The sequence below is a fragment of the Peromyscus californicus genome, unplaced genomic scaffold (genome assembly GCF_007827085.1).
Source record: "Peromyscus californicus insignis strain IS unplaced genomic scaffold, ASM782708v3 Scaffold_14__1_contigs__length_90479793_seg_2, whole genome shotgun sequence".
Taxonomy (NCBI): Eukaryota; Metazoa; Chordata; class Mammalia; order Rodentia; family Cricetidae; genus Peromyscus; species Peromyscus californicus.
Genome location: NW_026294436.1, coordinates 45,522,757 through 45,545,396, shown reverse-complemented (window position 1 = coordinate 45,545,396; position 22,640 = coordinate 45,522,757). Strand labels below are relative to the sequence as shown.

At 45.1% G+C, this 22,640-nt stretch overlaps 1 protein-coding gene across 1 annotated transcript in view; it reads left to right on the top strand.

Moving 5' to 3' along the window:
• The first annotated feature begins 232 nt into the window (after positions 1–232).
• Positions 233–22,640, top strand: part of Tnn (tenascin N) — a 64,502-nt gene continuing 42,094 nt past the window's right edge. The window contains exons 1-7 of the mRNA XM_052737341.1: positions 233–1,019; positions 2,701–3,075; positions 3,791–4,054; positions 8,619–8,804; positions 10,127–10,216; positions 18,542–18,805; positions 22,362–22,625. Coding sequence (XP_052593301.1) covers positions 611–1,019; positions 2,701–3,075; positions 3,791–4,054; positions 8,619–8,804; positions 10,127–10,216; positions 18,542–18,805; positions 22,362–22,625 — 1,852 coding nt within the window. The 5' untranslated portion in view covers positions 233–610. The remainder of the gene's footprint in view (positions 1,020–2,700; positions 3,076–3,790; positions 4,055–8,618; positions 8,805–10,126; positions 10,217–18,541; positions 18,806–22,361; positions 22,626–22,640) is intronic.

The window sequence follows — 22,640 nt, the reverse complement described above, 5'->3', positions numbered from 1 at the left end:
AAAGAAAAAAACAAAACAAAACCATGACTCTTAGCTGTGTGCTTGCAAATGTGCTTCAGTTCCCTATCAGTAAATGTGTGTGTGTGTGTGTGTGTGTGTGTGTGTGTATATATATACATATATATATCAGTATAGTTCAACATGAACTCTCTCTCTATATATATACTGATATATATATATATATATATATATATATATCAGTATAGTTCAACATGAGAGCACTTGTCTAGCATGTGCAAGGTCAAGCTCTATTCTAAGACATGTGAAAAAGAAGTAATGGGATTAACAATAGGGCTGTTGCAATGACTGAATGAGTTAGTAAATGTGAATACACAGAATAGTTGCTGTCGAATAGCAAGCATTCTGTGTGCAGCTACCACTGTTGATGGAAGAAGTGGTCAACATTCAGGCTGCTATAAACACTAGGGATTAGGGAGATGAAAGGCTGGCTTAGGTGAATGTGAAGAGAAGTCCTTCCTGGTACTGTGAACAGTGTATGGACTCAGAATCTGCTAAAAAGGGTAATTTCCTCCCAGCAAGCCTCACGGCTTTCCTTGTGTTCTTTTCCTGGATCTAGGCCTCTTGGAGTGTCTGATCCCTTTCTCCAAGAATGCGTTTCTGGGGGATCTTTGCCTTTCCCCTGGGGCTCCTGCTTGCTTCTGTGCTCCTGGTGGCTTCAGCCCCAGCTACTCCGGAGTCTCCTGGCTGCAGCGACAAGGAGCAACAGGTCACTGTCAGCCACACCTACAAGATTGACGTGCCCAAGTCGGCTCTGGTTCAAGTAGAGACTGACCCACAGTCTCTCAGTGACGATGGGACATCACTCTTGGCAGCCGGGGAGGCTGGAGAGGAGCAGAACATCATCTTTAGGCACAACATCCGTCTTCAGACACCGCAGAAGAACTGTGACTTGGCAGACAGTGTCCAGGACCTGCTGGCCCGGGTGAAGAAGCTGGAGGAAGAGATGGCAGAGATGAAGGAGCGGTGTAGTGCCAACCGCTGCTGCCAGGGAGCTACTGGTGAGATTACCACCTGGTATTCACTCTACAAACATTTAGTGAGTGTCTGCTCTGTGCGAGGTGCTCCACTAGCCTCATGGGTACTAAGAGATCCTGGTGCAGGCCCCTCTCACAGTCAGCACAGGCCATGTCATGCTCTTTATTCATTTATGCAGCTCAAGGGACATCTGGATGCCTAGGCAGGGAGGGTTCAGCAGGCTGACCTCCTGGGCTAATGGCACCGGAAGAGAATGATCCCAGGGCTGTCTTACTGACAAGCCCAATTGCTATTTGAGAGATAAGTATAGAAAGGAGAGAAAGGAAGCCGAATGTGATGTTGAGAAATTTCAACTGTCCAAAGAGGCTGATTTTATCAGCTAGTCCAGTTCTGAGACAGGAAGGTGTGTATTAGTGTCTTGGCCCATAGTAAGTATTCAGAAAACTGAACATTTTATTAGTAATAAAGTACCCTGTGTGATGTTTCCCCAGCTTCACGTTCTGTTTCTTTTTTAATTCATTTAATTCTGTAGCTAGAATTTTCCTGCCTTGCCCACAGTCAGGACAAATCTCTGTCACCTGCCAGTCCCACAGCTGCTCAGACCCAACCAAGTAAACACAGAGACTTATATTGCTTACAAACTGTATGGCCATGGCAGGCTTCTTGCTAACTGTTCTTATAGCTTAAATTAATCCATTTCCATAAATCTATACCTTGCCACGTGGCTTGTGGCTTACCGCGTCTTCAAATGCTGCTTGTCATGGTGGCGGCTGGCAGTGACTCCCTCTACCTTCCTGTTTTCTCTGTTCTCCTCTGTTAGTCCCGCCTGGCCACTGGCCAATCAGTGTTTTATTTATTGACCAATCAGAGCAATTTGACATACAGACCATCCCACAGCATAATTCTATGTACATTGTTGTGAGGGTGTCAGATGCCCTGGAACTGGAGTTACAGACAGTTGTGAGCTACCATGTGAGTGCTGGGAATTGAACCCAGGTCCTCTGAAAGAGCAACCAGTGCTCCTAACCACCGAGCCATCTCTCCAGCCCCTTAGCTTCATATTTTAAGAACATAAGCTGCCTACGTGACAGTGAGTGGTGCTGTTTATTGTTTTGGTTAAGAGCACCTCCTAAATGCCAGGTACAAAATGAGAGACGAGGGACATACCACTGTGAAAAAAGCATGATACCCCTCTTCCCTCCCCTGACTCTCCTTCCCACCAGGAGCCCCACTTTGGAAGTTTCCTTAAGAAGGGAAGATATTGCAAGAAGCACAAGGTATTGCCTTGACTGGCCTGACCTCCATCTTCCCCTAGCTGTGTAGGAGTGCCTTGGCTCACCCGTTGTTGGTCCTTGGCTAGGTTGCAGTTTCTGTACACTCGGTTCACAACCAGCCTTGCTGGGACCAGCTCCATCCACCAGCATCTGGAGCCATAAGGAGCCCTGCCCCTTGAAACTAGAGCCCGACCACCAATGTGGACCCCTTGAAGTCCCTTTATGGAAAAACGCTAGTCACCACCATTCAGAGAGGAAGAGACCCAGTGAATTCACCGGAGAAGCAGCTTTTTAGGCAAACAAACGAGAAACTGAGATTTGGCTCCTGTGAAAAGCGTTTTCCTCACAGAGCCCTCACAAGATCCGGAAAATGTCAGCCATCTCTAACCAGTGACCCCCACTCATCACCCGTTTCTCCCCTTCCTGGCAGATCTGAGCCGCCACTGCAGTGGCCACGGGACCTTCTTCCCGGAGACCTGCAGCTGCCAGTGTGAGCAGGGCTGGGAAGGCGCCGACTGTGAGCTGCCCACCTGTCCCGGGGCTTGCAGCGGCCACGGACGCTGTGTGGACGGGCGCTGCGTGTGCGACCAGCCCTACGTGGGGGTCGACTGCGCCTACGCCGCCTGCCCCCAGGACTGCAGTGGGCATGGCGTGTGCGTGCATGGCGTCTGCCAGTGCTATGAGGACTTCACCGCGGAGGACTGCAGCGAGCAGCGCTGTCCTGGCGACTGCAGTGGCCACGGCTTCTGTGACACCGGCGAGTGTTACTGCGAGATGGGCTTTACTGGCCCTGACTGTTCCCAGGGTGAGAGCCAGAGAGGCGCATTGCGGGCCACCCTTCCCACCATCCGTGGTCTCAGTGGCACTTACCTGTCTTACTGGGGAATCTCGCCCTCTACTCTAAATAATGATCGCCTTGGAGGGCTGAACCTTGGAGTTGGCTGGTGGGGGAGGGGATCCCCAGGTCCCATCCCTACTTGAGGAGTTTATACAGTTGACGACGGCTTCTGGGTGTGGCCTCTAGTAGCTTGGTGAGCACTACACCCAAGGGCATATAGGAACCACTGACTGGACTCAACTAGTTATCTAGAAAAAGAAAGGATGGGCAGGAGAAAGGGAAGAGGGAAGGAGGGACATGAAGGTGGGAAGGAGTGTGTTAAGGGGGAGGAAGTGATAGATATGCTCAAGATACACAGTATCTTTGTATGAAATTTTCAATGAATGAAACAAAAAAGGATAAAGTGCTGGGCCCACTGCCAGAGCTTGCCACATGGAAGTTCCTGGGAGGCGTCTGAGAACTGAGAATGCACAGTTGCACAAATAAATTCCCCAGGGACTGCTCCCGGTGCTGGTGGTATGCAACCAGGCAGTAACCTCCTGGGGAATGGTGTCAAGAATGGTCTGCATCCCACAGGCCTACTACCACAGCATTAAATGGGCAGTAGGCGCCAGTGAATATTCCCTTGGCCACCAAGTACCACCCTCTCCACCTTCACCTCTTGTTCCTTTTCTGCCTGCAGTGGTGGCTCCTCAGGGCCTGCAGCTGCTCAAGAGCACGGAGAATTCCCTGCTGGTGAGCTGGGAGCCCTCCAGTGAGGTGGACCACTACCTGCTCAGCTACTATCCCCTGGGGAAGGAGCATGATACAAAGCAGGTCCAGGTGCCCAAGGAACAGCATACCTACGACATCACCGGCTTGCTGCCTGGCACCAAGTACATAGTCACCCTGCGCAACGTGAAGAAAGACATTTCCAGCAGTCCTCAGCATTTACTTGCCACCACAGGTGAGGAACAGCCAGACACCCCAAGTTTCCAGGACAGGCTCCATTTAAAATGTTTCCCCTGTTTCCCCCATAAATACCTTTCTATTGATTGCCCTAAATTGGAGCCTGAAAAACAGCAGCTGAGGCCCTAGATGCTAGAGAAGCGACCTAGTTCTCTCTTGCCCTCTTCCAGATTCCTGGGTCCTTCAAGTCAGCAATGGAAACCCGATGAGCTGAGTCTCACTCAAGAGGTCTCCTGTTTCCATGAGACCAGGAAGGTCTAGTTACTTCACACTCCCACACAAGTAGTTGAGGAGCTTCCAAGGCCATTCAGCAGGTTCAAGCAGGGATGGGTGAGAAGTGGTTGAAGTCCCCTGTAGTGGTAGATTCAGGTCATGAGGGAAGAGAGAACAGAAACGGGACCACTGAAGGTTTACAAAGTTGTTTACACAGGCACGGACAGTATCTGGGTAGGCGAACACTCAAGAACCAGCAGCAATCATTCCAGCTTGAAGGACAGGATGGGCATTGGTACACTGACCCAGGAGAAGCTGTAGGAAAGGCTGCCTGCATAGGTGATGTTGGTAGAGGGATACAGGCAGTCTACTGTACCCCTGCAGGGAGAGTAAAAAGTCAATGCCTGAACTCTTTCCTGCTTTCCGATCTATTGATGATTCCTTCTGGCTGAACCCAAGATGAAGGGCCTGGCAGACTTAATTCACAGAGTCAAAAACCTAGGACACAGGACAGGATGGAGGGTGCAGGGGACTGGCTTAAAGGGTGTAGTCTCCACTGCATCACCAAACGACACCAAAATGATAGGAAGGATGAACATCACTGCTTCTGTCACTAAATGCAATAGGTTCATCTCCTGGTGACCATCCAGGAGCTAAAAGAGTAGAGAGGGGTTTATTACCCGCAGCAAGTAAGAAAAGCACTGGCAATAACTCTCAAAGAGCTTTTGGGAAACTCTTTGTTTGGAAAGAGTTCTTTCCCAAACAAAGAAAGCAGAGGAAGGGTGGGGGCCTCTGTTCAGAACCATATTGATAAAGGAAAAATTACCATCACATGTAAAGGTGAGCACATTCCTGAGCATGCTAAAACAAACAAACAAACAAACAAACAAGGCCAGGAACTTGAGCTCAGTCCCTAGAAAGCATGTTAAAAAGGTGGGCACAATAAGTTCTTATAATCCTTACGCTGGGGAGGGGGAGCCAGGTGGATCACCGGCCAGTCAGCCTAGCCTACCCAGTGAGCTCCAGACCAATGAGAGAGCCTGCCTCAAAAAAACAAGGCACGCAGTCCTTGAGAAACAACCCATGAGGTTGTCCTCTGACCTCCACATGCATGTGTAAGTGCACCACATATGTGTACACACACACACACACACACACACACACACACACACACACACACACACACACACCATGAACATACATAACAGCTTCCAAGCAAAGAATTTAGTATTATAACTCAAATGAATGACTCAGAGTGTCTGGACCATTGCTCTAAAGGCCTTTAATTGCAAAACCACCACCTGCACCATCATTACCAGCACCAGCACCACTACCACCACCAGAGTGACTTTGAGCCAGCTGTAGTGGCACATGTCTGTAATCCTAGCCCTCAGGAGGCAGATGCAGAAGGATCACAGGTTCCAGGTCAGCTTGAGCTATGCAGTAAGACCCTGTTTCAAAACAAAACAACTTTGAAAGCATATTAAGTCATTTTATATATATATTTTCCTGTAAGTGTGGGTAGGAACTACACTACGTGGCTGCCTGGCAGCTAACACTTCAGAAATCCAGTTTTTCATGAATATTCTTAAAGCAGCATTGACTTTCAAGAGTGTAATATGAATTGTTAAACAATCTTATTAATAAAAAAAAACTGGAGCCAGATATTGGGGTGAAAGCTGAAAGATCAGAGGGATAAAACAAGCCAGCCACAAGTTCTTACCACTAGGAAATTCTCAACACAAGAGAGAGCTACTTCCTGTATACTCACACCTATGTACTTTTCTATGCTCTGCCATCTTACTTCCTTTCTCTGCCCAGCTACATCCTCTTTCTGCCCAGCTCTATCACTTCCTATCTGTCTGTACAGATCTCCAGACCTCTATGGTTAACTAGCGTTGGTATTAAAAGCATGTGGCACTATTTCTGACTCTGTTCCCAGTGTGGCCTTGAACTCACAGAGATCTGAATGAATCTCTGCCTCCTAAATGCTAGGATTAAAGGCAAGTGCTACCACTGCACTGCCTGACTTCTATGTTTAATATAGTGGCTGGCTTTGTTCTCAGATCCCCAGTCAAGCTTTCTTTATTAGAGCACAAATAAAATATCACCACACAAGAGTTTGGATCAATTTAGTTGTCTGAGTGACTGATTCATTCCTTTATTCAACACTCATTCACTGAGGATCCACCATATGCCAGGTGCTGTTTTTGGTGCTGATGAAATGTACTGCCATCACCCTACTCTAAACTCCTGGAGAAATAGCCGGATGGGTAGGGTGTTGGCACATAGTCATCTCTGTAGAACAAGAAGGCTGCCTGTCCTGTTTTGGCGGAACACCCCTGTAGTTGGACAAGTTGGAGTTTGTTGTTCGTTTTATCCTAAGAAAATATTTGTCATGGGAAACTTCAGGAGTGTCTCAATGAGAATGTAAGGAAGAATTGGTTCTAGAATATGGGGTTGAATTAGGTAACTGGGGAAGCAGGGATTTGCTTTGGTGGGGATACTGTCAAGAAGTGGGAGCAATTCTGTGGTTGAGCATCTTAGGGAATTTTCTCTAGAGACAGCCGAAGCTGTGACTGGGAAGAAGCAGCTGCTGTGCCTGTTAGTCGGGAGTGGGGACATTTTGTCATTTCTGTGGGTACTAGTCTTGCCTTTGTCTGGGTTTAGACACAGTTATAGGATGGCTTTGTTTTTTTGTCTCAAGCTTGCATGCTTACAGAGTGTCCTTGGCTAATTCTAATGCTTTGTGAAATGGTTTATGAGCAGGGGAGAACACTAAGCACAATTGTGAGAGCCAGGCCAGCTTCTGACGGTAGGGGCATTGCCTGTAGCTGCATCTGCTCTAGGCAGTTCAGTGTTAAGACTCCAAGGGAAGGGCAGGAACATCTGGGGAAAAGCCTTAGCGACCCTCCTTAGAGTCTTCCTCCAAGGATTTGTAGAATCTTGCTACTGTGAAATTTGTCTTTCTGCGAAACTGATTCAATTCAAATCTATCTTTCCTGCCCCTCAGGGAGCGTTAGACCTTCTAAACATGTATTCCCATCTTGAACATTCTCCTTAAGTCCTTGCTTTCTTTTTCTTTTAAGTTCATAAATCTCTCCCAATTCTCTTAAGCCATGTAGGACGTCTTTCACAATGCTTGAGTCGCCTTCATTACTTTCCTGTTGACCTTCCACTAGGGGAATTCCCTCTTTGAAAGAAGTCTCACAACAGAACCTGAGGTTAGCAGGTAGGAGCTTCAGGTGAGAAGAAAGGCTCTAAGAGGTTCTTTGTCTACAGAAGAGAGAATCATAGATACTCAGATACTCAGAGCTGAGGGTTCTTGAGATAACTGAGTTCATACTCTGCCTATAATGGAAGTTTCTTGTCACACATCCTTGACAAGTGGTCAGTCAGAATGGATAAAACTGTCTCCAAAGTAAAGGTGATGTGACCTTGGAAGGGGGCAAAGCTGGGAGTCTTAGAAATTGTTTTTCCCTGTCTCAGACATTAAGAGCAATCTCTGTCAGCCTGGGATACAGCTGTTACAGTTCCGAGTCTTCACAAAAGTCCTTAGTTGCCCTTCTCCAAAGGTCTTCCCTTAGAGTGTTATTCCTTTGTATTATAATTTCATGATTTTCTTTCCAAGTGGCAGGGAAAATGTTTAATTCTATGTACTTTACTGTGAACAAAGGCATACGATGAATGTCCTTTACAGGATAGGGTGATATGGCATCATGAGCACACTGGGGACCTTGTGAAAGTATTATAATTTGATAGAAGGTTCAGGAAAGATACAGAGACAGACCTAGTTAAAAATCTGCTGCTTTATAGTTTTGCCTTGGGTTAATCTATAGCACATCTGAGCACCATGGGCTCTAACTTGGGAGTTAGAGGAAGGATCTAGTTGTATTAGAAATGATATATATTGAAAATTTGAAATGCATTACCCAGCTACACATGTGTCTGTTCCCATAGCTATTGCTAAGGACAGGGAATTGGTAACCAAAGGGAGAACACCAATTCAGAGCAGCTGAACCCCAATCTGGGCATTGTGGATGCTGGTCTCAAAGGAGCAGCTCCAACTTGATCAGAGTCTGTGTGGGAGGGTGAGATGCATGATGCATAGTGTGATGAGGTGTGGAGTCTTTCTAGGAAGAGCCTGCCTTCTGTGGAAAATCTCAAGACCAACAGCTGGCCCTTACCTGGGGAGCTCTAAGACCCCTGTTAAAGACCATGTCCTGGGGCTGAAGCCACCTCTCACTGTGTCAAGGAAGGGAGCTGACTTAGTGGCCAATGCCTGTTTCAGACCTTTGTGACTTCTGCACTCAACTGTTGTCTCTTGTCTTCTCTGATCTCTGTCCTAGATCTTGCTGTGGTGGGCACTGCCTGGGTAAATGAAGAGACGGAGACATCCCTTGATGTGGAGTGGGAGAACCCTCTGACTGAGGTGGACTATTACAAGCTTCGGTATGGCCCCTTAACAGGGCAGGAAGTAGCTGAGGTCACTGTGCCCAGGAGCCGTGATCCCAAGAGTAGATATGACATCACTGGTAAGAGTCTACACTGGGAGAATCTAGGTGCTGGCTGGAGGGAGACAGCGGACACTGGGCCTTAGGGACCACACTTGATTCTAGATACCTAGATACAAGTCCACTCCCAAGGCCTGCTGCCTCTGTGCCAGCATTTCAGGACTGGAATCCCAGGACACTTCACTAACAGTGTCCTTCCAAGTCAGCAGAAGTTTTGAGACCCTATGTATATTTTAGGATGTATTTGATGGTGTACGAATACTTCTTTTAGAGGAATGTTGCAGGGGAATAGGATGGGGAAGGTTTTATATATATATACATATATATATATACACACACACACACATACATATATATGTATGTATATATATGTAAAATCTACCTATCATCTATTTATCTTTCTGTCTATCTATCTCTATCCATCCATCTATTTATCTGTATGTATATATACATATACATACATACACACACTCATACACACACACATATATACGGAAAGAGAGACAGAGATGATGATGATGATGATGATGATGACGACGACGACGACGATGATTTTCTGAGTACCACGCCGAGAAGGGTTGTACTAGGCAAAGGGTGGGAATCCCTTCGTTGATGATTGAACTATTGATACTAAGACCTGGATCTCAGGAAATGGAATTCAGGGATGTACCAAGTTTTATAATACTTTTTAAGTTTCTATACTTTTCAAAGTCTTTCTAGAAAAGTTATATATGTGACATAGTCATGAATACCAGGATAGGCACAGGTTGTTAGAAGAAGCCAATCTAAGTGAAGGATCCCCAGGATTCTTAGCCTCACAGTCCATCTTTGGGGTTCTCACTCTGCTATCTACTTCCTCAGTTCCTTTTTGAAGGAACAGCTGGCAGCTCTCCATGCTTCTGGAGAGGAGAATGAGCGTGTGGGCTTCATACAAACAACTGTTGGTTTTCATTTTGCCAATGGAGTCTGAATAGTTGTGTCATGAGGAACAACCGCTCAAGTTGTTTCCACAGGGCGATAACTTAGGCCAGATTTCCCCTTTTTCTTCTACTATAAGAGTTTTGAGGAGTCTGGTTGTTAGGAGCTGGAAAACATTTGGAGTATAAATAGAATTGGGAAGTAAGTAATAACCTACAAAGAACAGGAACCCCAAGGACTTCATGCCGTCTCTTCCCTACCCCTTCAAATTCTGCTGGTCTTGGGCTTGTTATCTGCCTCTACTGTTAGGTTTGGGGGTCAGCATAAATCTTATGTGAGGGACAAGAGAATCCACGTAGAAGCTGTGTAGGAGTGGGGTCCAGAGCCTGTCTTCACACCCACGTTGGCTGCTTGCTTTTTCCTAGGTCTGCAGCCTGGAACGGAATATAAAATCACAGTTGTCCCCATAAGAGGTGATCTGGAGGGGAAGCCGATTCTCCTGAATGGCAGGACAGGTATGGAGGTTTAATCATCTTCACATTCTCAGATTTTTCTTGTCTCTGGGTGACAATTCCAGGATTTCCATGGAGAGATGCTCTGGCTTTCTGGATGGGCATCTACACTGAGGGACAGAAGAACAGCAGCAAATTTCTCCTGTTTCACTTTTTTCTTGCCATAGGAAAACCTCCCTGGGATCTTGGAGTTCAGGGGAGATATGATTCCTGACACTTGCCTTCTGATTTCAGTTGTTTCAACCACTGAATTGTTGTCACAAGACACTTAATAGGTGTGCCAAACTGCATTCCCCAAGGACAGGTGGTCTAGACTATGTTTCATGTTATATTTGTAGTTTTTCCTAATGTCCACATTCAAGCAGTCTGCTTTGAAATGGGAATTGATGGTTAAGATTCTCACATGGGAATCATGGTATAGTTAGCATTTCTCTATTGAGAACATTTATAAGATGTTATGCAGCAGTAATTTGTCATTTATCAGTCAGAATGGAACTTGAAAACATCGTAGGCTTCAGTACATATTGAACTGTGAGCCTCCTGCAGTGATTGTACTCCTGCCTACGCAGATTGGGCTCTGGAAGAGACTGATGATTGGAGCCTGCAAAGAAGGAATCTTTAAATTTTGAGTTTTCCTTTAGAAGTGGCTTAGTTCTTTCCAGTTCAGTCTTAGAAGTAGCTAGGTGGGGTGATACATTGTGAGGAAGAGACAGTGTGAGGGCTGAAGGAACTATTTCTGCTCCCTATGAATTGGTTGGAGTATGGAAGAGTGAGGGAGCTCATTAACTATAAAGGAAGAGGTATAACTTGTTTTATGATCCAGACAAGATGGACTTGGTAGTCTGCCCAAACGGTTGCTGAGATATCTGAGTGAGTCAGAAAATGGAAAGTACTTCCCTTGCTTCTGAAACTTTTTCTCTGGCTTGATTGAGAAGTTACAGTTCAATTGAAAGTTTGCTATGTGCCAGGCAGCAAATTCCCTGAGCATTTTTCATGAGTTTTGTCATTTAGTTAGCAAGTCAGTCTATGGATGAGCTACTACTATTATTTCTAGTAGGTCACATGCATAAGAAAACTGAGACTTGAAGGAGTGAAGACCAGGATTATCCAGCCAGGAAATGGCAGAGCTGGATTTGAATTCAGGATGTTCCCATCTAAGCCTTGGAGCTTAGCCACGGAAGCAAAGTGCTTCCTAGTTGACCCTTCTGTGAGAGATTAATAAATTTTCTCCTCTTGTACAATCAACACAACACCCAAAACTTCGTCACTAAAGTGTATGTGTGGATTACTCCCCATACACCAAGCAATTATCCATCAGACACCAACTGGGTGTTGTACAAAGTAATTCAGTTATGATAGTACCTACTAGAAATAGTGTTAGATCCCAAGGCTGGGGGCTGGAGAGATGGCTCAGAAGTTAAGAGCACTTGTTGCTCTTGCAGAGGACCTGGGTTCAATTCCCCATATCCACATGGTGGCTCACAACCATCGGGAACTCCACTTCTAGATCCAACACCCTCTTCTGACTTCCTTGGCCACCAAGCACACATGTGATGCACATAGGCATGCAAGCAAAATGCTCATACACATAAAATAAAATGAATAAATTGTTGAAAAATAATAAAATCTCCCAGGACTGATGGGTCAGAATTTACAAATAGGTTCAGAAGGAGACTGGAGGACTGCCTTATTAGAATTTGAAACAAAAAACCTCAGCAGCTGTGGGAGGAGATGGATGGAGAAGAGGAGGAGATGTGAGTTAGGGTCTAAAAGAGCTGGCATGCTCAGCAGTGTAGGTTGGCAAGCAGCTGCATGGTAGAGGGGCAGGGGTGCTTCAGAGAAAGAGTGAGAAAGCCCAGAATGTCAGGAAAGCACACTTCAGATTTTAGTTAGTATTCAAAAAAATTAAAAAAAAAAGAAAAGAAAGAAAAAGGAAAAGTATTTCTATTTTCAGTCTGAACTCAAAAAAGCAAGCAGGCTTAGTAGAGCTGATAAGTACATTATCTCATTGAAGGGATAATTATTCCTCTCATCGCCCTATCATGTGTTCAGGTGAATCAGCTTTTCTGTGGGTAAACTCTTGGTCTCCAGTGGATCGATTTTTAGGGGAGAGACAATAGCTAGTCTAATCTTTCCAGCAGATCAGAATGGCAGTGTCTCCACCAAGAACTCCCAGGAAGAGAGGTGAAATTCAACTTCCATCCTTTTGACCAGTGGGAGGTTGCTTTCCCTTCATGGATGTAAGGAAGCCCTGATACCCCATCTTTTCATGAGTTCTTTCAAACCCTAAGGAAGTCAGTTGTGAAGCTTCCTTTCTAATGTTACCAGGGTGGGTGTGGAGGATGTCCACACAGGATGTAGAGTCCAAAGCAGGATCAGGAGAGAAGATCCTCTCTCACTGGTCTACAAGTCAACTAATCCTGGTAGCAAAACTTCTACTTCTTGACTAAAGCCTTTTATAGTCACACTAAATGTCACAGCCTCTGAGTTCTTACAGCAATTAATTGCATCTGCCATTGAACTGATAGTTAACCTTTCAAGTATATTATCCCGACTAGACAATTAGCATCCGAGAAGTGTTTTTATTGTCAATTATATTCTAAAATCAGGATGAGATGCTTTATTGGATTGCAAATAAATCTATGGTGTGTGCCCCACTAAAATAAAAAAAAAAAAGGAAAAAGATACTATGGTTTCTGAGGTCAGGAAATAATCTCAGACCTGGTTGAGACTATCAGTTAATTTAGGAGACAAACAAATTTGTTTTCTCCCAATGTCTTGTATCTCACAAGATGAAAAAGAGTACCAGAATTTAAGAACAGCATATGCATATGTAGGGAGGGAAGAATGTAGTTCAGTTATTTTCCGTTTAACAAGTCAACCAGTGGAACTTGTTAAACCGAAACTCATAAACCTGAAGGGTCTCCAAATAAGAGTCTGTTGAGCTGTTACAGCTGCTTGACAGAAAGAAACACAACACAACCCTGACCAGGTTCGGGACAACTTCCTTTGACTGTTAGCAACAAGGCCAAGTAGCAATCGAAAATATGCGAGTGGGATGTACAGCCAAGAATACATTTATAAAATTCTGGGAAGGAAAGCATATGTGCTTGACACCGAGCCTGCGCTGACGGCAGGTAAGAGAGATTGGGTTATCCTTGGCAGCAGGAAATGTGACTCCACGGACAGCTGTGCCACTTGGGGAGTTTTCCCAGGGACCGCTGCTCTGCCACAGTCCGGACCTTGGGTTATGCTGCAGAAAAGAATTCAAGGACAAAGCAATGGAGCAAAATTTGTTAAGGAAATGGTGGTGCACACTCCAGGGATAGGTGTAGGCTTCCCAAGGGACAGAGAGCAATAAGGACTTGACACCATCTGCAAAGGATTTTGAAGTCAGCTTGGTCAAAGGACAAGATCTGTATCTACATTTAAAAATCTAAAATTGAAAGTAAATTAAAGTGTTTTATTTGTCAGTGAGATTAAAAGGTGGTTTATGAGTATAGTCTTCAGATTTGTGAATGGGCAAAGGGAGTACTGAGAAGAAAAGTTTAGGCCAAAAAGGTCAAAGAAATTCTTACTGTACCTAGACCAAAAGAAAATCAAGACCTCTTTATCAAGACCTCTTTTTGACTGTAAACTCTGTTCACAACATTTTTTCAATTTTTTTAGTTTCAGAAAAGTACAGGTCTACAGATAAAAATCCTGATATGGTTGAACTCAAAGGCCACTAACATTTTGTTCTTAATTAGTTGTTTTAAGTGTTCTGTTTCATATAGCTCTCAGGAAAAGTGATGTTGTTTCTATGTAGTCTTGACAATGGGGGTATGTGGTTTTAGAACCTTTCCCTTCCCACACCCCCTTAATTTTCCCTGTCTTCCTATCCTGCTTCAGGGTTAGGCAGAGTGGAGAATATTTTTTGGGGGTAAGAGAGCAGTGTCTGTTGCTCTGGTTTAGTCTACTTTAATTACAGGTAGACAGGGATGGTGACCCCGGGCAGTGACTAGATTTAAGTCAAGGTTTCTATGTGGCGTTGAAGAAAGGAGAAAGGTCTTGTGGTTAGTTTCACCCCAAGTCGCTAACTGATTCACTTCCTTTACCATCTTCTTTCCTCTTCCTCTTCCGCCATTCCTTCATCAAGCTAAGATCATGAGAAAGACAAGGCTGGCAGTGGTTGGTGAGGACCCCCAGTGTCCAGCGGGTGGGAAGTTGTAGCTGGGGGAGGACACTGGGGCCAGGTCAGAGAGATCCTGATTTGTAGATGAGGCTACAGCTGTAACTCATCTGTGATTTGGCCCACACTGCAGCTACTGGAAGGTTTTGCTGTGTGGAAAAATGGTTTAATGAGCCCCACATCCCCTCTTGGCAGACAGGGAGGTTTTGGTCTTGCGGCACTGGCTTCATGCAATGTGACATTTTGTGAGTGTGTGGGGTCCGTCCATGAGGTCTACCTCTCATTCTCTGATGTCAGCATCTGATTGCTATCCTTGTTCCATCCTGTAAATAATTAGGAATCACAGCTTTGTGAGGATCCCCCTTCAAGTTTATATTGTTAAAGAGTTGAGAGAAAGGGGAGGGGAAGGAGGCAAAAATCAGTGAGTTCTACTCTGGTCTTATCTCTAGCTGGACTTCTGAGGTTCAACGTATAGCTCTAAAGAGGTTCTAGATATAGAACTAGACTGATTTTTCTTTCCTGTATTCATAACAAAGATTTATTTATTTATTTGGCTTTTGGCTCAATTGTTACCTAACCCAGGTCTTATCCTAAAGAAAAACCAGTGTTGGGAAGATGAGTACTACAGAGAAAGAAGTGCTTTATTCAGTGACTGAAGAATGAAGAAATTGGAGGTTTTCCTTGAAAAACACCCTGGTTTCGAGAAGTTGAGGAGTAATAGACACAGGATAAGAATGATGAAGGAGAGAGACCCCCCTAGTGAAGAGGAAGGATGCTATTGTCTTTGACCAGGCAGAGCTCTTTCAGAAACTCTGGTTCCTCCTCTTTCCATGGTCTGTGTGTCCATGTGGCATCTGGTAGAGTGTTTAAACCTTGGAGGAGGAAGAGAGACTTAGCAAGGTCTAGGTCAAGTTATAATCCTGCATATAAGTTTAGACAAAGCATTTCTCAAATGATCAACATGTCTACATGCAGTGCTGAGTAGAATCTGACCCAGAGGGCACAGCAGCAAAGAGGACAGGCACACAAAGCCTCCCCATTCCACTTTAGTGGCTCATCAGAAAAATGCGCATAAAAGCAGAGAGTCTGTGTTCCTAGCAAAGTGTTCTTTCAGTCCTCGAAAAGCAGCCTAGGCAACTCTTACCATTACAACCACACACGGGATGTTTTCTAAGCAAAGCCAGCGGGAAACTACGGTGTATTTAGCTTGCTTGTGTGGCCTACCATGTTTGTGATTTTTAAGCGAAGGGCAAATGAGTCTAGAGGGTTTGTTTAGGGTTTTTCTTGGCAGCTACTCTATCTCTTCAGTGTTCTGAGGCTCCTGAGGGAAAATGAGCTCCAGGGCTGGCCATGTTGGATCTCTCAGTGCACATGAACAGTTCTGATCCTACCAAGCACTGGCCAGTACAGGGTGTCCAGAAGCTATGGGCTAAGTACTGACTAGGGCAAGGTGAAGAAGTGAGTGGCGCTGCTGGGGTCCTGGGTTTTATAGATGTGGTGGGTCCCTTGTGAGAGGGTGAGGGTCGGGGACTTCAGGAGCAGGACTGCACTCCTGTCTCTACGTCCTCATCCTGTTCCCATTTCATCACTATTGCCCCAGACGGAGATATGGCCTTGGTAGATTGTCGCCATCCCTTCCTAGCAAGCACAGAACCATTTGACATAGGGAGGGAATTCTCTGTTGTGTGCATGCTTTCTTCTGAACAGCCTCTTAGAGCCCCCTGGGGTTGGGACTGGGATCCTGTAGGCTTCTGCATCCAGACTCCCCGTCTCTCACTTGCTTTCTTTGCCAGTGAGACACGTCTAGCGCTCCAACAGCCCAAGCCATTTTCTCTCTGTCGTATTCTCCCCAAGTTCTAAGCTACTACTACTACTACTACTACGCTATTTCAGGTTACCATAGCCTTTCAGAGCATACTTTATTTTACCTACAATTTGTTATTAGTGGTTATTCCATGTGGGTTGATGAGATATCAGTCATACTGGATTGGGTCCGCCCAGATGACCCCATTTTAACTTTATTATCCCTGAAAAGATTGTTTAAAAACAATAAGGTTCCACACTGAGGTACAGGGCACAGCACTTCAGCATGTTGAATTGGAGCAGGAGGACCAGCCACAACTTAGCTCATGCCAACACTGATCCTCGGCTCATGTAGGCACTCAAAGATTGTTAGTGGAGTGACAGCTACGAATATTTACCACTGCATATGCCTAGTATAAGAATATGCCTAGCATGTACTTACTGTTCCAAGAGTGGAAGACTTCATTAGTTTTCTAAACTAGTGAGGCACCTAGTAAATGCCTTCTGTTTTTCCCGTGGGATTTGATAACTAATGTATGAAAAGCACATGACCCCTGGTGTGTGCTTAGTGAATGGCGGTTGACTTACTAAATGAAGTATGAACTGCCTCTGGTAATGGAACACATTTCATCTTTTCATGCAAATAAAACACTGCCCTTATGTTTGACAAAGGTGCACTGTGGCTGAGGTTGAAAAATGGGGTGGTGTGAAGTTGTAACTTCTCTCTGGAAAATCCCTTTCTAAGAGACCAAGAGTAGATTGGGGGTCAAGGAAAAGAGTTTAGCTGCCTTCGACTAAGAAGTTATTCTGTGACTTTTTACCTAAAAAGATGTAGATCTGTGTGCAGAGGACATTCTAGTGTCATGCCTGAGCTTTGTTCTGTTCAGTATCTTTATCAGTGGCCGTGATGGATGTGTATAGTTGACTTACTTATAAAATTCTGCAATGGCAGGAAGCTGGACAGAAAGGTGAGCATATTGGATAAAAGACTAAATTATGAATGAAACTCAGAAGGTAAAAGTAATAAGTAGAAATGTTGGGTCAGGACATTGTTACACATTGCATAGAATGGGGGTGATGGGGCTTAACATGTAAGTCCTCATTCTTTGATGTACATCAGAATCACTTAAAAGTGTTTACTAATTTATTATATATATTTTTTGAGGTAAGGTTTTGCTCTGTGGTTCAGTCTGGTGTTGAACTTCATATACAGCACAGGTTTACCTTGAACTCATGATTCTTCTGTTTCAGGCTCCTAAGTGCAGGGATTACAGGCATGGACCACCACCACCAGGGAGCTATGTGTACATGTGGTGGTACTTGTCTCTAACCTCAGCATTCAGGAGGCTGAGGCAGAGGATTGTGAGTTCAAGGACCAGCCAGGCTATATAGTAAGAATCCATAAAAAAATAACTATTCCACCTCCACCCCACCAAAACCCCAAAACAAGCAAGCAAGCAAGAAAAAAAAACAGAAAAGAAGCACTAAAAATAGAGATGCTAGGACTCATTCTAAACTTTCTGAAGTGATAGCTCTGCTGGTGGCACTCAGCAGGGACCTAGTGTTGACAAAAAGTGAGGACCCCAAAGCTTGATAAAGGTTAGTAAGCACTGGTATGAAAAGACTGGGGACTTTCTGAGGCTGTAGGTACAGGGTGTGTTATTGAGAAGTATGTGTGTGTCCAGGATACAGCTGACAAATTGTTCTGAATCTAACCGACCTCAGCATAGACTCCTGGCTGTTTGATTCATTGGTAACTGCTGAGTGTCATCACATCCCCTGCCCTACACATTGCTGTGAGGTAAATGAACTAAATTGTTGGCACTTTTATTTGGGAAAGAAAGAAGAAGGAACATTGTATAGATAGATGATAAATGCCAGGTCTAGAAACTTTAATTTGGAAGAAGTAGATAGAAGAGGCCAGTTGTTTCGATTTCAGGAGACTTGAGATGAGGAAGGATAACTGTTCTTGAATACTTGCTGAGCGGTCTCCTGGAAAGGGACTTAGAGGCATCCCATCTGTACCTGTGGGAGATACTTTAAAGGAGTTATAATTCATAGAAACTACTATGTTAGTGATAGCATTGATTACTTCTTAGGGTATTTATCAGCTGCACCTAATGGAGTTTACTCAATGTGTTCAGTGATCTGAACCTAGAATAGCTTTTTTTCCCCCCAATCTACTAGGGACCTATTCTCAGTTTAAGGTTAATAATGTCAGATGTCCCCCTGTCACAGTTGAAGAAGAGACCTCCTTACATTGTGGAGACCACTGACATGGACCCTAAAGCGACTGTGGATTTTTACTAGGCTAGTAGTTTCTCTAACTTTTTTTCTCGTGTATTTTTATGAAGAAATTGACGGACCAACCAACGTGGTCACTAATCAGGTGACAGAAGACACGGCATCTGTCTCCTGGGATCCAGTGAGGGCTGACATAGACAAGTATGTGGTGCGATATATCGCCCCTGATGGGGAGACCAAGGAGAAGGCGGTACCCAAGGACCAGAGCAGCACTGTTCTGACGGGCCTGAAGCCAGGAGAGGCATACAAAGTCTTTGTGTGGGCTGAGAGGGGCAGCCAGGGAAGCAAGAAAGCGGACACCAAGGCCCTTACAGGTAATGGGGGACTGGGAGTTGGGTAGGCGTCTTCCGGGTATGGAGGAGGTTGCTTCTGATGGTGAAGATGGTTGTCACTTTGCATCAGCTCTTTTGTTTGTGGGGTTGAGGATATTTACAAAAGCAATTTTAGAAAAATCTCTATTATTTTTTGTATAATATTTTGATTATATTCTTTTCTCTCTCCCAACTCCTCCCAGATTCCCCCATCTCACTTCCCTACTCACCCAACTTCATGTTCTTTTTCTATCTCAAAAAAAGACCCCAAGAAAAATAATAAAACAAAACAAAACCCAAACCATCAAAAATCAAAACAAACTAAACAACTGCGCGCCCCCCCCCCCCCCCCCCCCCCCCCCCCCCCCCCCCGCCACTGTAACAAAAAGTTCATTGAAAAACATGGAGCTTGTTTTGTGTTGGCTGTCTACTCCTGGGCATAGAGGGCCTGCTTGGAATATGATTGATATACCCAGTGACACTCCACTGGAGAAAATGGATTTCTCTTTTCCCAGCATGTACCAATTGCAGATAGCTTCTTGGTTAGGGGGTGGGACTTTGTGTCTACTTCCCCTGCTTGGTCCTGAGATTTTTGTCCCAAAACAAATTTCAGTGTCATGTTTATGATTTTTTTCCCATTTTAACTTCAGACTGAGAAATGAGACTATTTAATAGAAATAGTCATACTTATTGGGATGGAATTTCATATACATCTCTCTTGGAGTAGGGTAAAACTTTGTCATTTTTATATTTATTTATTCATATAATTTTTTCTCTCCTCCAATTCCCTCCCTCCGCCCCTTCTCAATCCATTCCTCCTCTGTTTCTGTTCATAAAGTGGCAGGCCTCCCATGGGTATCAACAAAGCTAGGCATATCAAGTTGCAGCAGGACTAAGCTTCCCCCCTTGTATTAAGGCTGGGCAAGGCAATCCAGTAAGAGGAATAGGATCGCAAGAGCTAGCCAAAGTGTTAGGGACAGCTCCTGCTCCCATTGTTAGGAGTCCCACAAGTAGACCAAGCTACACAGCTGTCACAGATGTGTAGAGGGCCTAGGTAAGTTCCAGGCAGGCTCTCTGGTTGTCGATTCAGACTCTGTGAGTTCCTATGAGCCAGGTTAGTTGTTTCTGTGGGTTTTCCTGTGATGTCCTTGACCCCTCTGGGTCCTATTTTTATTTTTTAATAAAAACTAAAAACATGAGAGCACCTATGAATTTGAATGCTTATTTTGGTTTGCAGTGGAGAAGAGGCACTTTGCACGTAGGATCTCTCTCTCAGATTATGGAAATGGTTTGCCCCATACATCAACATTTGCCAGACCCACCGATTCTTCCCTTAAACATTTGGAAACACAAGGATCTCCAAACTGCATCCACTTGTTCTGCTCAGCTCAGGCCTTCAGGTGTCCTGAGACACACTGGGACATGGCATGGCCATCCTTTGTGTTTAAACACTCCTTTGGTGATTCCCTGAATTTGCAACAGCCTAATGGGTATCCACCTGCTCATCCAACACACTTAATAGGAAGTCAGAGGAAAAGGATTCACTTATTGTGTCTGCACAGTCACTGAATACAGAGAAAACTTCAGAGAAGTATGCACCATAACTAAGAATATGGTCTCAGATCTTTAGCTCTTCAGATTTTAGCCCCATTTACTAACTGAGTTGAGTGACAGTGAGTCAATTTCCAGTTCATAAAATGGCTCAGGAGTGTCTACGTCATAGGGATATGGCTGGGGTGGGGGGCAGCGGTTTACATTGAGTGTCTTTGTTAGCGTTACTATTGCTGTGATGAAACACTATGACCAAAAGCAAGCTGGGGAGGAAAAAGTTTTTTCAGCTTATGCGTCCATATCACAGTTCATCATCAAAGAAAGTCAGCGCAGGAACCCAAGCAGGGCAGGAACCTGGAGGCTGGAGCTGATACAGAGGCCACAGAGAACTGCTGCTTACTGGCCGGCTCTCATGGCTTGCTCAGTCTGCTTTCTTAGAGAATCCAGGACCAGCAGCCCAGGGTGGCTCCACCTACAATGGGCTGGGTCCTCCCTCATTGATCACTAATTAAGAAAATGCCCCACTGGCTTGCTAGAGCTCAGTCTTATGGAGGCATTTTCTTTCTTTCTTTTGGTTTTTTGAGACAAGGTTTCTCTGTGTAGTTTTGGTTCCTGTCCTAGAACTCACTCTGTAGCCCAGGCTGGCCTCAAACTCACAGAGATCTGCCTGGCTCTGCCACCACCGCCCAGCTTGGAGGCATTTTCTTAACTGAGGTTCTCTCCTGTCAGGTGGCTTTAGCCTGTGTCAAGTTGACACAAAACTATCCAGCACAATGAGTGAATTCATATAAAGCAGCAGACACAGCAAGAGTCCTAGTTTGGTTTCTGTTGCTGTGATAAAACACTGACCAAATCCAATTTGGGGAGGAGAGGGTTTGAGGAGGTGACCCCTGAAGAGAGCCTGTAAGGACAGGTAGGAACCAGCAGGGAAGCAGCATGTGTAAAGGTCGCAAGTATGGGGTTGGGCAGTCAGGTAATCTCAAGTGTCCTTTTTGGTGGACTTGTCTGTGAGGTGGTACAATAGCAAAGGCTGAGGCTGGGGCATTACAGCCAGCTCAGTGTCCTAGGAGTTAGAGCCTTTATCCTTCCACGACAGATGTCAGGGGTGTGGTCCCATCTCTGCGTCTTAAGGTCAGTTGTCTCCTGGGACTACCTATTTTACTGAGGTGACAGCCAGGCCTGGCAAGCTGCGACGTGCAGGTTGAAATGCTCTTTCCTTCTGGGAACACTCTTGAGGAGCTGGCTTTTAGAGCTGGGTAAGAAAGGCCTTGCTGTTTAGCCATGTACCATATTGTTCGGAGTTTTCACTCGAAGGCCTTACATTTTGAGGAGGAAGTGATATACCATTTCTGAAATGCCATTATTAACAGCAAGCCATGTAGGCACTTACCATGCCTCAGTTCATCTCTGAGGAAGGACTGCTCCTTCCTTCTTCGTAGAGGTGCAGAGACACAGTTTCTCCTGAGTGAGGAACCAGGAAAACCAGCGCCGAGGCTCCAACCCAGTTCTGCCACATAGACACCCAGGCAGGTTGTACTAGGGTCCTTTTCACTAGCCCACACCTCCGTCCCGTCGGTTTAAAGGTCGCGCCGTTCCCTGGCCACAGACACAATGCTCTATGTAGAAAACACTGATGGCTCCTACTTCTAGAACGTTTTTCTTCCCAAAGAACATACCAGAGCAGGTGGAGAAGATCATTGAAATATACTTGCCTTCGGGTGCAAGGGGTTAGGGAACTGCAAGAGAGTGCTATGTAATCTATGGTTAAAAAAAAAACTTTGTATGTAAAAGCCATTATTGATCTATATGTTGGCGTGGTCTGAAGACCCATCCATTTATGCTAGTAGTTTGTTCTGATCACTTGTCCACTTAAAGCCTTAAGCTCTCTCAAATCACCGGCGTATAGCTGACTCGAATTAATTGACATTGTTATTTTGGCTATGCCTTTGGCCTTTTAGAAACTAGAGAGTAATAAGACCTACCCTCTTATTTTGTATCTTCCTTCAAGAAATTGACAGCCCGGAAAACCTGGTGACTGACCGGGTGACAGAGAACACTCTCTCTGTCTCGTGGGACCCAGTGGAGGCTGACATCGACAGGTATGTGGTAAGCTACACTTCCGTGGATGGTGAGACGAAGCAGTTTCCGGTGAGGAAGGATCAGAGCAGTACAGTCCTGACCGGCCTGAGTCCAGGTGTGGAGTACAAAGTTTACGTGTGGGCTGAGAAAGGCGATCGGGAGAGCAAGAAGGCCGACACCAAGGCTCCCACAGGTAAGCTGAGAGAGA